The sequence below is a fragment of the Aspergillus nomiae genome, assembly GCF_001204775.2.
Source record: "Aspergillus nomiae NRRL 13137 chromosome Unknown contig00654, whole genome shotgun sequence".
NCBI classification, from domain to species: Eukaryota; Fungi; Ascomycota; class Eurotiomycetes; order Eurotiales; family Aspergillaceae; genus Aspergillus; species Aspergillus nomiae.
The window spans coordinates 1-11,039 of NW_015378709.1; the positions used below are offsets into that span (position 1 = coordinate 1).

The 11,039-nt window shown below is 49.2% G+C and overlaps 4 protein-coding genes across 4 annotated transcripts; 3 read left to right on the forward strand and 1 right to left on the reverse strand.

Annotated features, from left to right (window-relative positions):
- ANOM_011511 (uncharacterized protein) lies at window positions 1–2,166 on the forward strand (the record flags this gene model as incomplete). The annotated part of the gene is made up of 1 exon (XM_015556767.1): window positions 1–2,166. A coding segment is annotated over one exon (2,139 nt), but the record flags the coding sequence as incomplete, so codon positions are not given.
- A 780-nt stretch (window positions 2,167–2,946) lies between these two features.
- ANOM_011512 (uncharacterized protein) lies at window positions 2,947–4,498 on the forward strand (the record flags this gene model as incomplete). The annotated part of the gene is made up of 3 exons (XM_015556768.1): window positions 2,947–3,131; window positions 3,192–3,367; window positions 3,455–4,498. 3 exons carry the CDS (start codon window positions 2,947–2,949, stop codon window positions 4,213–4,215), a joined length of 1,122 nt encoding a protein of 373 aa, XP_015401170.1. The 3' UTR covers window positions 4,216–4,498.
- Window positions 4,499–4,576: 78 nt separating this feature from the next.
- Window positions 4,577–5,361, reverse strand: ANOM_011513 (thiamine-binding protein; the record flags this gene model as incomplete). The annotated part of the gene is made up of 4 exons (XM_015556769.1): window positions 4,577–4,681; window positions 4,817–4,919; window positions 5,029–5,134; window positions 5,293–5,361. 4 exons carry the CDS (start codon window positions 5,359–5,361, stop codon window positions 4,615–4,617), a joined length of 345 nt encoding a protein of 114 aa, XP_015401169.1. The 3' UTR covers window positions 4,577–4,614.
- A 2,505-nt stretch (window positions 5,362–7,866) lies between these two features.
- Window positions 7,867–8,951, forward strand: ANOM_011514 (inositol-pentakisphosphate 2-kinase; the record flags this gene model as incomplete). Its single annotated transcript, XM_015556770.1, has 2 exons — window positions 7,867–8,703; window positions 8,748–8,951. 2 exons carry the CDS (start codon window positions 7,867–7,869, stop codon window positions 8,949–8,951), a joined length of 1,041 nt encoding a protein of 346 aa, XP_015401172.1.
- Window positions 8,952–11,039: the final 2,088 nt, after the last annotated feature.

Here is an 11,039-nt window from a genome sequence, read left to right on the forward strand (position 1 = left end):
CGGCACGACTTCGCTCTCTGGGAGGAATTGCTCCGCTACCGACAACGGCATTATGGAGATAGAGGTACATTGGATATCTGGGAGGGCTTAATGACCCGAGTGGAAGGAGTACAGCTTCCTGTTTCTGGGGACACAGCGGACTTTTTCTGGCAAAGCTTTGTGGAATTAGGCTTAAAACAGGAAGTTATACTGAAGGAGCTGGCGGATTATGCTTTTGAGCTATGGGTCAAAACCGGAAGGCGATGGGACAGATTCTACGAGAGTATCGTGGGAGGGTTCCTCGAACGTGGCTTGGCGCAGCAAGCAGTGGAATGGCACAAACGGCTTCGAGATCCCCATTTGCCCTGTCCGAATGACATCCTCAGTGTCCTTAGACCGGCTATAAATTCGTCCAACCCATTCTACGCTACATCTGCCATCCCGTGGAAGCCCAAACGTCATTTGATTCCCGCGGGGTTAAGGGCCTTCGAGAGTATCTGCCGTGCTACACACGGTCACAAAATCTACAGCCAAGCCATATCCACCGTGCTACAGAGTGATTACATTGATTATGCCCCCCGACTACATAAACTTTTGATCGAGCGAGGTGACCATCCGCAGTCATACGAGGACATTCAGGCACTAATCGAACACACAAATGAGTATGGCTCTTCAGGGCTTATTCAGAAGCTCCATCGCTATGCTAGTGTTCGGTTCCCCGACCAGGTCGAAGCGATCAACGAAGACGAATCTGACCCAAGAGGTGAGTTAGCAAGGCAGCCAGAGGATCAACAGTCAGACTCTCGTGGAAAGGCCTGGCTAGAGGAGAAGCCTTTCAAGGATGACTTCGGTGCCAGACTGTTCGCTACAAAAGCTCTTAGGTTTGAAATGATCCTCTCTGGATTACGAATGTTTGGCGTGACGACCATCGGGCCTCAGTCACTACGCGAGATGGCTATCCGAGCGCATGGTTGCCAGGATATAGCTGATAAGCTCCAGGAGCTTCAGAAAGCTGGGATTTCAGTAGGCGACAGTGTATTTGTACGCCTCCTTAACAAGTTAGCGACGGAAAACCGTGATATCCTCCTGTCCGATCTTCTTCACAGTGACCAGCATCCGGACGTTTTGGAGGACGCTCAGCTGCAAGAGTCGCTGTTGTTATCGTACTATGTCGCTCGCGATTGGCGCCCGTACAACCTGACTTTGGCGATTCTTGGCCAGATATTTGAGGATAAATCTGACCTTGCCAACGTTCATTTTCGGAAATTTTTGGCGGCTGGAGAGTGGAAGATGGCCATCCAAGTTGTTGACAACATGGTCCTACGCGGCGCGACGCTGTCTCAAGAGAGCATTGACTTCATCGCTGAACGTGTTCTCATCCCACGCGCACCGGGCAAGCCACCTCGGCGCGACGATATTCCTGCTACAAAAGAAATTAAATTTGTTTCTCACGCCCTGCGGCACGGTACCTCTAACGGCGACCTGGCGGTTACTGAGCTCTGGGTTGAGGTGCTGAAGCGCCTAGGGATGCTTAACCTTTGGGACGAACTACGGAAATGTTGTCTATGGCTAGCCCGCCAATATTCGTCTAGCTCCAATACTACTCGGTCCATCGTCTCCTATCCAAAGAAATCACAACGCGATACGGGCGCTCTGGCCCAGCAGCATGGGGACGCCTTACTCCGGAAGGTCTTCAGTCGGAACATGCAGGCTGCTATTGTCGCCTGGGGCTTTAGGACGCGGGTTTCTCAACAGCGGAAGTGGATGGTCAGCCATGGGGATCCGCATGAGAGCCTGATCCCTTGGGTACGCGGTCTTGTACTTCTCCGTGAATTGGAAAAAAATGGAGTTCACCTCTCGGTGACATGGATCCGCCGGGCTTGCCGGCATCGCTTGGCAGTACTCTACGGACGGCATGGGTTGGTCAATCGTCGGATGAACCGCATGTTGCGGCACGAAAATCCCTACAGCGTGGTGCGAGTCCTCGGAGACATCAATCTTGCCTGGGGCGAGCCATCCTTGTTTGGGGACCGGGAGGTTCGCGATACCAAGGGGTTGGTAAACCCTCCCAACCGGACGAGGCGGAGAAGGGTTAAGAAGGTGAGGTCAGCTTACCTACAAGGAGCGGGTTATTCTCGTATGAGAGAATTGTATAATAGTAGCGCCAAACGGGACTCACATGTATGATATAATGAGGGCAGAGGCATAGATAAAGTTCTGCTCTACAATAGATAATGTTCTCCTGCACATGTTCAGACCTGTCCACTGGAATGTTATGTTCCGAAACAAACGCGAGAGTCCCTAGCCGAACCACAATCATTGATAAGAGGTCGTACGGAGTACTTCCTGTAGTTTAGGGCATTCTATGAGGAATACCTCATGATGCCAAGCACCCGTCTGGAAGGGTCGGGACCACAGCAACGGCAAAATAGGGTTAAATGGTTGGCTGAGCCACGCATGGCGCGTCACCACAAAGCCTTGTCTTTCTAAGAATAGTCGCAGAGGCAACGCGGCCACCAGTTTCCTTCCCTAATAAAATACCGTCCCCATGGTCCACTATCACACTCGGATCGACGACATGCGTCTGAGGCCTCCCAGTGGAGATCCACTAGCGGTGTGTTGTTGCCTTGGGTGAACGTTTGACTGTTATTTATCTATTGTAATTGAAGGAGTGGGGTTTGTTTCTTGGATCGTGGTCCTCAATCTCTTCAACTCTGTAACAGATTCATAGACTGGTCGGCATTCCTCCCTGAAACAAACAAGTCTCTTTAATCTCTTTATTCTTTTATTGATCCCAGTACTCCATATCGCACGGACTACCACGTTCTAGTCATATCAATAGTTCCATTGCATAGTACATCTCCACCTCCCTCCCTTCCTTCTCCTTTTCCACTGCAGCCGTTGCATATTTGACGCTGCTCATCCTGGTCATTGACCGTCATCATCACATATTACGCCGCTGTCAATATGCTAGGGTTTGGCCTCTTAGCTCTGCTTCCTTTTGCTGCCGGAACGGTGCTCCCGCGGCAAACAGCATGCAATAACTCACCAGATTTATGCTCGAAATCTTACGGCGAGATCACTCATCTGGGTGCACATGACAGTCCTTTTGTACGGGATGCGTCGACTGGCTATTCGACGTCGGGGAATCAGTAAGTTTGACCAAGGGCGATTCCGTTATCCCCTGCTTATAGTTACTAATCGTACTTCAGGTATTTCAATACTACGGTGCAGCTCGACGCTGGCGTTCGCTTGATCTCGGGCCAGGTCCATAAAAAAGATAGCGAATGGCATTTATGTCATTCGAGTTGTGAGTTGCTGGACGCAGGGAAGCTGAGCACATGGTTGTCCGAAATCAAAAGCTGGTTGGATTCCAACAAGAACGACGGTATGTTAATCCTGTATATTATACCCTCCTTGTCTCTCTGTTGGTCGATAATCAAAGACTGGTGCTGACAACGGTTCCCATTCCTAGTGGTAACGCTGTTACTGGTCAACTCTGACGACGCTTCTGCCTCTGATCTCCATTCGCAATTCCAAACTGCCGGCCTCGTCGACTACGCATACAAACCCACCTCCCAGACCTCCGCGCCGAGCTCGTGGCCAACGTTACAAAGTCTTATCGACGATGGAACTCGATTAATGACATTTGTGGCATCCTTGGATGCATCCAAGAATACCGTGGCCCCATACCTTATGGACGAGTTCACCTACATTTGGGAGAACCCTTACGACGTAACGAACCCCTCCAACTTCTCCTGCAACCCCGACCGTCCATCCAGCCTCCAGAACGACCTGTCGTCCGCGCTCTCGTCGAATCGTTTACCCTTCATGAACCACTTCCTCTACCAGACCGTTCTCACCCTGGAGTACCCCAACTCCAGCTACGTGTCGACCACTAACGCGCCGTCCGGCGGAACCGGGAACCTGGGCGACGCAGCCACCAAGTGCAAGCAAGCCTACGGCCGCCAACCAGCCTTCATCCTGGTTGATTTCTTCGACAAGGGCCCCGCCATCAAGACCGTGGACAGCCTGAACGGCGTCACCAATGCCGTGGGCCGGACCAACCTAACGGCCGCCACCCAGACCAGCGGTGCCTCGACCTACTCTAACGTCTTCAAGGGACTGGTTGAACTGGTGCAGAGCGCCAAACTGGGCTCCAACCCCAGCATGGGCGAATGGGTCTGGGTGGGAGGCGATTGGGGCAGCCTACTCGGCGGCGGCATCACGCTCTAAGCGGAAGAGATGCTTCCGACATCCGTCCATCTCGTTTCTTCATTCCCCATTTTTTCACCATGTTAAAGTGTTTAATTGGCGACGGACACGCTTGAAATCAGCGCTGTTGCTTTTCGAGGCTGAAATATTTACGGATTAGCCTCGCTGTCGATATTATTGAGAGAAGTCACATGTACACGGTAACACAGGAAATCGGCGTTTTGGGTGAGCCATGACTTGACTTTGAATATAGATGAGCCTTCTTTGTGTTGTCCATATATCCCCACCATCTTCATACCATACCATGCCATGTACGTAGCAAGCGTCAGATATTACCTAGAAATGGAACATACCCGAACAGACCCTCACCTCCCAACGCTGGTAAAACACCGGAGAAAGAAAAAAGGATCACAAAACCACTTACTCCTTCCCCAACAGCTCCCGGACCTTATTCACTTTATCCTCGAACGACTGCTCCTTATCGATTCTGTACCACCCGGCGTCAGCCCTCGTCACCACAAACAACGCACCACCATCCAAAGAGGGGTTGAGGGCGCACAGTGACCGCACCCAACCCCCACAAACCACCCCGGAGAAAGAAAGAAAGGAAAAGGGAACCAACCTCGACCCAACCCTCACATCCGTCTGAATGCGCACAATCCCCTGCTGATGCAGAATGGTATGCGCCTGTCCAATAACCTGATGAACTCTGTCCCAGGGCCCCTCTGAACCAACATGCCACAAACACACCGGTCAGCTTCGCAATCGGACCAATACCAGAAGGACAAACAACGCATCAGGAGTGGGACGCAATCAGGGCATCGCTTTTCATACCGAGGGTTGTGCCGGCGCTGTGCATCACGTACTTGAGGCCGGATTTCTCGACCAGGCGTTGGACGTCGGCGATTTGGGCGGAGACGGACGGGGAGGAGGTGCCGATCTGGACAGCGAATGCGCGGGTTCTGGATTAGTTTGGGATGGTCTGATTTACTATGATCCGGTGCAGTTATACGTGTTGCATGGTATAGTGTTGGTTTTTGCCGGCAGCGTTGTCGGGATGGATGGAAGGGTTCTGGAAGGGAGACGGTCGGATCTTACCGGGATTAGGCAGAAGTCTGCGGTGCAGTGGGCTGGTGTTGGGATCGAGGAGATGTCGGAGGAGGCCATGGCGGTGGTGTTGTTCGGTGGGTTTTTTTGGTTGGGTGTGGTGAGTTCAATTAATGGAGTGGTTTTGGACAATGGGCAATTAATCCGGTTCGGATTAGAATATCAAAAGTTTAATCAATGAATAGGGATTGTGTGAGCGAGAGAGAGAAAGAATTCAATTGACTTGGATTGTCTGGTGATGTTGACGTTGTTGAACACTAAGACGCGGGGCAAAGGAACTCAAAATCCATGCATGGAGGGGTCCTTAATGGTTCGTTCTACTGTTTTAGCTGGTATTTTCCCCAGGACGATCTTGAATTCTATAGATAAAACGATCAAGACATTCATTTCTTATCGGTCCTTCCTCTGATTCCTCTTTTCATAGATGTTTACATATGTCTACACTGACAGGTATCCAGTCAAGTGATTGATAAACAACACCCCACTACTCAAGCCATTTAAATCACTACTCGTGACGGCCATCTTCATTGGGGCCGACAGGAACAGTCTCCACAGCTGCTAAACCATGCACGATGCATCTGATTCGAGGCAACTTGCCATTCACGAATGGACTTCGGTTGGATAAGCCTTGCCTGGTCGCTGCGTCGTTTTTTTTTCTCAGTGAAATGTGGGATTTTTTAATTTTAATTCATACCCCAGATCGGGTTGTGCCATCACTTGCGACTAAAAACCCTGATCCCCGTCGGAATCTAATGATCCTGGAGCCGATTTATGCTAGTCAGAGGGGATCGGCGGTTTCGAGTCTCTCGCAACTTCTACACTACCAGGGTCTACACTACCAGGGAGAGACACAAACATGTTGCCATTGACCATGAAGGCAACCGAGGGTAAAGAACTGACTATATGGAAAGAATGAAAAAGTTAAAAGGATTATCTCCAGCCAGCCTTCTCAAGCTGACCGTATAACTAACTAACCAGAAAGTATTAATAAACCTGCCATTGATTGCCAACCATGGAACCAACTTGATTTTATTTAACCCTTTTCGCGGGTCCCTCTGTTTTTTATTTTTATTTATTTTATTTTTTCTCTCCCACTTCAGTCCACTTGTTAAACTAGACCCTGCGTCATTGTACATCTGGACGTGATCGTCATCGTGGTCAGCCCTGTTGAGGGGAATTTATCCCTTTTTTTTTTAACCGGGCAAGGCTTTGAAAGGTCAACTCCAACTTCATGTACTGAACGGTGACCGAAGCCTCCCGTCCCGTCTACACAGTCCACTATCCGGCTCGGTTTCTCTCTTCTGAAACAAAACCATAGTGCTCTAACAAGGACGACTGTTTTTCTACTTCCGCACTTGATTCTCAGTGCGACATTCGTTTCTGGTTCCTTGATATCTTAGTTCCGCACTCTCATTCGCCCAGAAACGAAGCGGTGATCGCGGTTGTGGCAAACCACTGGGATATTCTCACGCCGTCGCTCTGACCTCTTCGAGTGCGCAGTCTTTCGTATAGCTCCTTGACTACCGTCCTAGCCTGGTCTACCTTCACATGATTTTGTGGAGAATTTCCATTCTTCGTGATTGTTGACCCATCGAGCGGTCATAGGATTATTTATTGGCCTGTCCCGTCGAGTACAGCGTCGCTGACCGCCTATCGCCGTCAACGGTGTGCATAAATCACTCTATCTAAGCACAGCTTGCCAGTGGTTTGCATTGGTAGACGTCTGTGTGCCCGACGCCCTAATCGTGTTCACATCGGACTCAACTCTTACTGGTGTAATCCACTCGACCTACTTGCTTCGTTCGCAAGGTGCATGCGACTCATCGTCTGCCGGCCGAGGTGATTTCCTGGAACAATATCAAAGTCTCTGGTGAAGTTGTCTCGGCAGACGTGATCTGATTGGCACATCCAGTCGCCTCAGGCTCCCAAGGCCAACGCCACGCCTGCTGATACGACAAGAACCTGCACCACGCTGAAAGACTAGATCGCAGACTCTCCACTAAACGTTATCGGCTGGACATTGTGTTTTAGAGAATCACCCCCGTGGTTTCTCCCCTGTCCCAACCTAGCCAATCCGCTCCGCAAAGGTAGTACAGCGGCATTGAGAGGTCATATAAAATTACCCTGGGAATTGTATCCTCTTTTGTCCGCACTGGATTGGGCCCAAAAATCATACAGGCCAATATAAGAACAAAGCCGAGGCAAGACGCCCAAAAAATAATATAACATTCGGTAGCCATCCTGTTTTATTCTAGGCTTGCTGCTGTGTTGGGCTATTTTACAATCTCTTAGGAGGCTCTATCGTCCGGGTGAGATCATCGCACCGGGGTACTTAGAATTTCCTTTTGCTTTTTCCATCGCCCCCATAACCCCTGCTAGCTCCTGGAACTATTTAGTCGCAGCGCACCTAAACTGCAAGGGATTGACACCTGACGGCGTCGTTGGTTCTTTCCCCCGACACGCGCAACACCATATTACTGGGGTTGTAGGTGTGTGAAGCAATCCGCTGTGGCCATGCTTCTTCCGCACAAAATAATCCTAGTTCACTACCTCACAACTTAACGGATGACCAAGCCCAATCTGTTAGAGCTCCCAATAGGGGCTCAGCTCGTCTATCTGGCTGAGGGCGGTGCCAACGTGATCTATCGCATCGTCTCGCCGAAGTCGGCTATTGCGTCGAAGAAAGAGTTGCCGCTGGCGGTTAATGGTGCGGACTCCTGTAGCGTCCCACCCGAGTTTAAAGGCAAGTTGCTGCGATTGCGCAAGGACACACCGTCTGGGATCCCTTACCAGGAGATTGCTCGAAACTTTGACAAGAATATTCGCCCTCTCTTCAAGCCGGAGGAGCTGGTGGATCAGGAGCTGGTATGTCTCCCACGGGGGCTGATCCAGCATTGCAATGATCAACTGCACGTCGCCGAGATGGACGGCAAGCGCCCCAAACGACGTCAAGGCGTGTATCTGGCCACTGCCGAGCCGTTCGGACTTCTGATTACCGACATGACCACCTTCAACGACACGGGAATGGTTCTGGCCGAATTGAAACCGAAGTGGCTTCTGCAGTCACCATCGGCGCCGGCTACTGCCCGCAGATGTCGCACGTGCGCCATGCGTGATATGAAGAACCACGAGGCGTGGACGAGGGGTGGGAAACCAGAGCGATCGTTTTGCCCGCTCGACTTGGTCTCGGACAAGTTCGAAAACGTCCTGCGGGCCACTCGGTCGGTCAAGGGTTGCAAAGATTCAAAGCAGCTGGCGAAAGTGCTGTATTGGAACGGGACAATGCAGAAGCTTCTCGCTCACCAAAGAGCACATCGCGATGTTGGGCTGCACGGCCCGGCGGCGCAGTCTCGGGACAAGTCACTCGCAATGACCCTCCGAGACTGCACGATGTTCATCAAGGTACGTCATTCTTGCTCTCTGCGAGAGTCCTCTAACGTGGACAGATGCCGCGCGACGAAGTGGGCACTGTTGAAATCCGTCTCGGTGATCTGGATCTGAAGACTGGAGCCGGTGGCAAAGCGAAATACTGGCTGGACGTGGAGACGCAGTTGATCTCCGAGGGCTGGTACTTGGGGTCGAAGAGCTGTTCGCATGTGAGCGATTGTGCATTGCAAGGATCCCGAGGTCATTCGCAGCCATCTATCTAGCCTTCCGATTCTATTCTAACTACTTTCAAGGCCTTTAATCATCTTAAGTCGGCAGTTGAGTCACGAAAATCGCATGACGATGGACTGCACTCTATCTTTTAATAATCTGCAAGTTACGTCCGGTTTTATGCATTTGGGAGGTATCCGTCTTTCGGTTTTCGGTCTGCATGTTGTGTACATTAAGTGTTTTAATTTTTATCTAGGTAATACACAAGTTTAGAGAAATATTAAGCTTAACCTGCACACTTAAGTTGTGCAATGGTGTTCGTTTTATACACAGTGACTTGATTGTCAATGAACAGATGCTCTCTCCTAATTCATCCTCCCAAGATGGTGATTTTCTCATGAACTACCAACTAGCAGGCTACTCCATGGCATATGTGCAAGTTAATCAACATCGAACGAGGCTGCAATTGCTGCCCTCTAGGCACCCATGCCTTTTATTTTCAAGTAACCATACGCAATAGATGGACTCACATTCCCAATCCTTCAGAAAATACATATTTCAACATGATCACAAGCATAAGTCATCACCAAACATATCCATCCCTCTATATCCACAGTTTAAACACTATACTGAGCTTCGTTCACCATGCCAGACAAACAGAGATCCACTGAGAAGAAAAAAAGAATACAGTGCCTGGACTTCACAGTCCTCCACCCAAATCCAGTTCACACTACTACAAACAAGAATAAATACAAATATCAATCAATATATCGACCCCCAGAACTGCACCAACCATACCAAGCCATCGTCCCTACCCAACAAAACAACAAAACAACATCGCAGAAATATATACATACATACACCCTCCCTCCCTCTTTCCTTCATTCAAGAATTACCAACTAACCCATAGATTTACAAATCTCTCACTGCCCACCGACTCCATCCAGCACCACCAGTCCCGATAAAAGACCTACTCACCCAGCCAAAAGCCGTGCAACCGGAATACAGAAGCTTGTTGATTTTAAAAATCTGGCTTCGTGCAACGTGTCTGGGTCGGGAGTGGAAAGCTTGTACTATATTCTTGGTATTTTGTTCTTGGGTGGGTGGTTACGATGTAGTCGGTTGTGGTGTTGAATGATGGACGGGTTTTGATTATCTGGTTCAGCTGGGTTGAACTGGTTCTGGGAACTGGGTTTCAATGTTGTTGTAAGTGGGCCGGTTGCTCTTTGTTAGATATGAAGGTATTTAACCACTGGATTGTATGGTTTTTATTTTTGTCCTGGTATACTTACATATCATCTACCGTCCATTGCCATATCCAACCAACCCCTGGGTATACAAATATAGTATTCTAGGAAACCTAGGGTAGTGGGATACAAAGACAAAAATAAGACTACCCCCTTCTTACAAAATTTAAACACAGAATGCAATGTAGAACCCAAGATTAGATCAAGATTAGATTAGATAGTTCGCGAGACAGATAGCCTAAAATCCTGTCATGTTTCAGAATGATTTAACGATTAAACCCAATATGGAGTATACGTATCAGGAATCTATACCCCAAAGAACACAATAAAAACCAGTTGCAGGTCTAGAACCTTCACTCTGGCCTGATTTAAACTATACCCTTGCCTAACTGGCATTGGCTTACTCTTGCTCCTCAGTACTCACTACTTACTAGGAGATAATATACATATATGTATACAGACAGACATTATACATGATACATGATACAACGCTACACAGACAAATATACAAAGTGGCAGTAAGACAAATATAAACCCAAGCACAGACCCCAACAACCTACACGTAAACCAAACCAAACCAAACACACTTACACAGATGCATACATACATGCACCCATCCCTAAACTATAACATATATACCGGTCCAACCACCACAAACAACTCCCACCCATCCCTATAACACAGATTAAAAGATGAATTAAAAGAAAAAAGAAAGAATCTACCGTCTCCTCCCCGCTCCCGCCATAGGCGCCGACGGGAAATTGTACTCCTCGCTCCAGCTATCCTTCGCTGGTAAGTACAGCGCACAGTCCTTGAAGAGGTCTCGTATTGAGTGGAGGAGGTTGGAGAGGTGGGTTTTTAGGGACATTTTTCCTTTCTTTTTCTTTCCTCTTT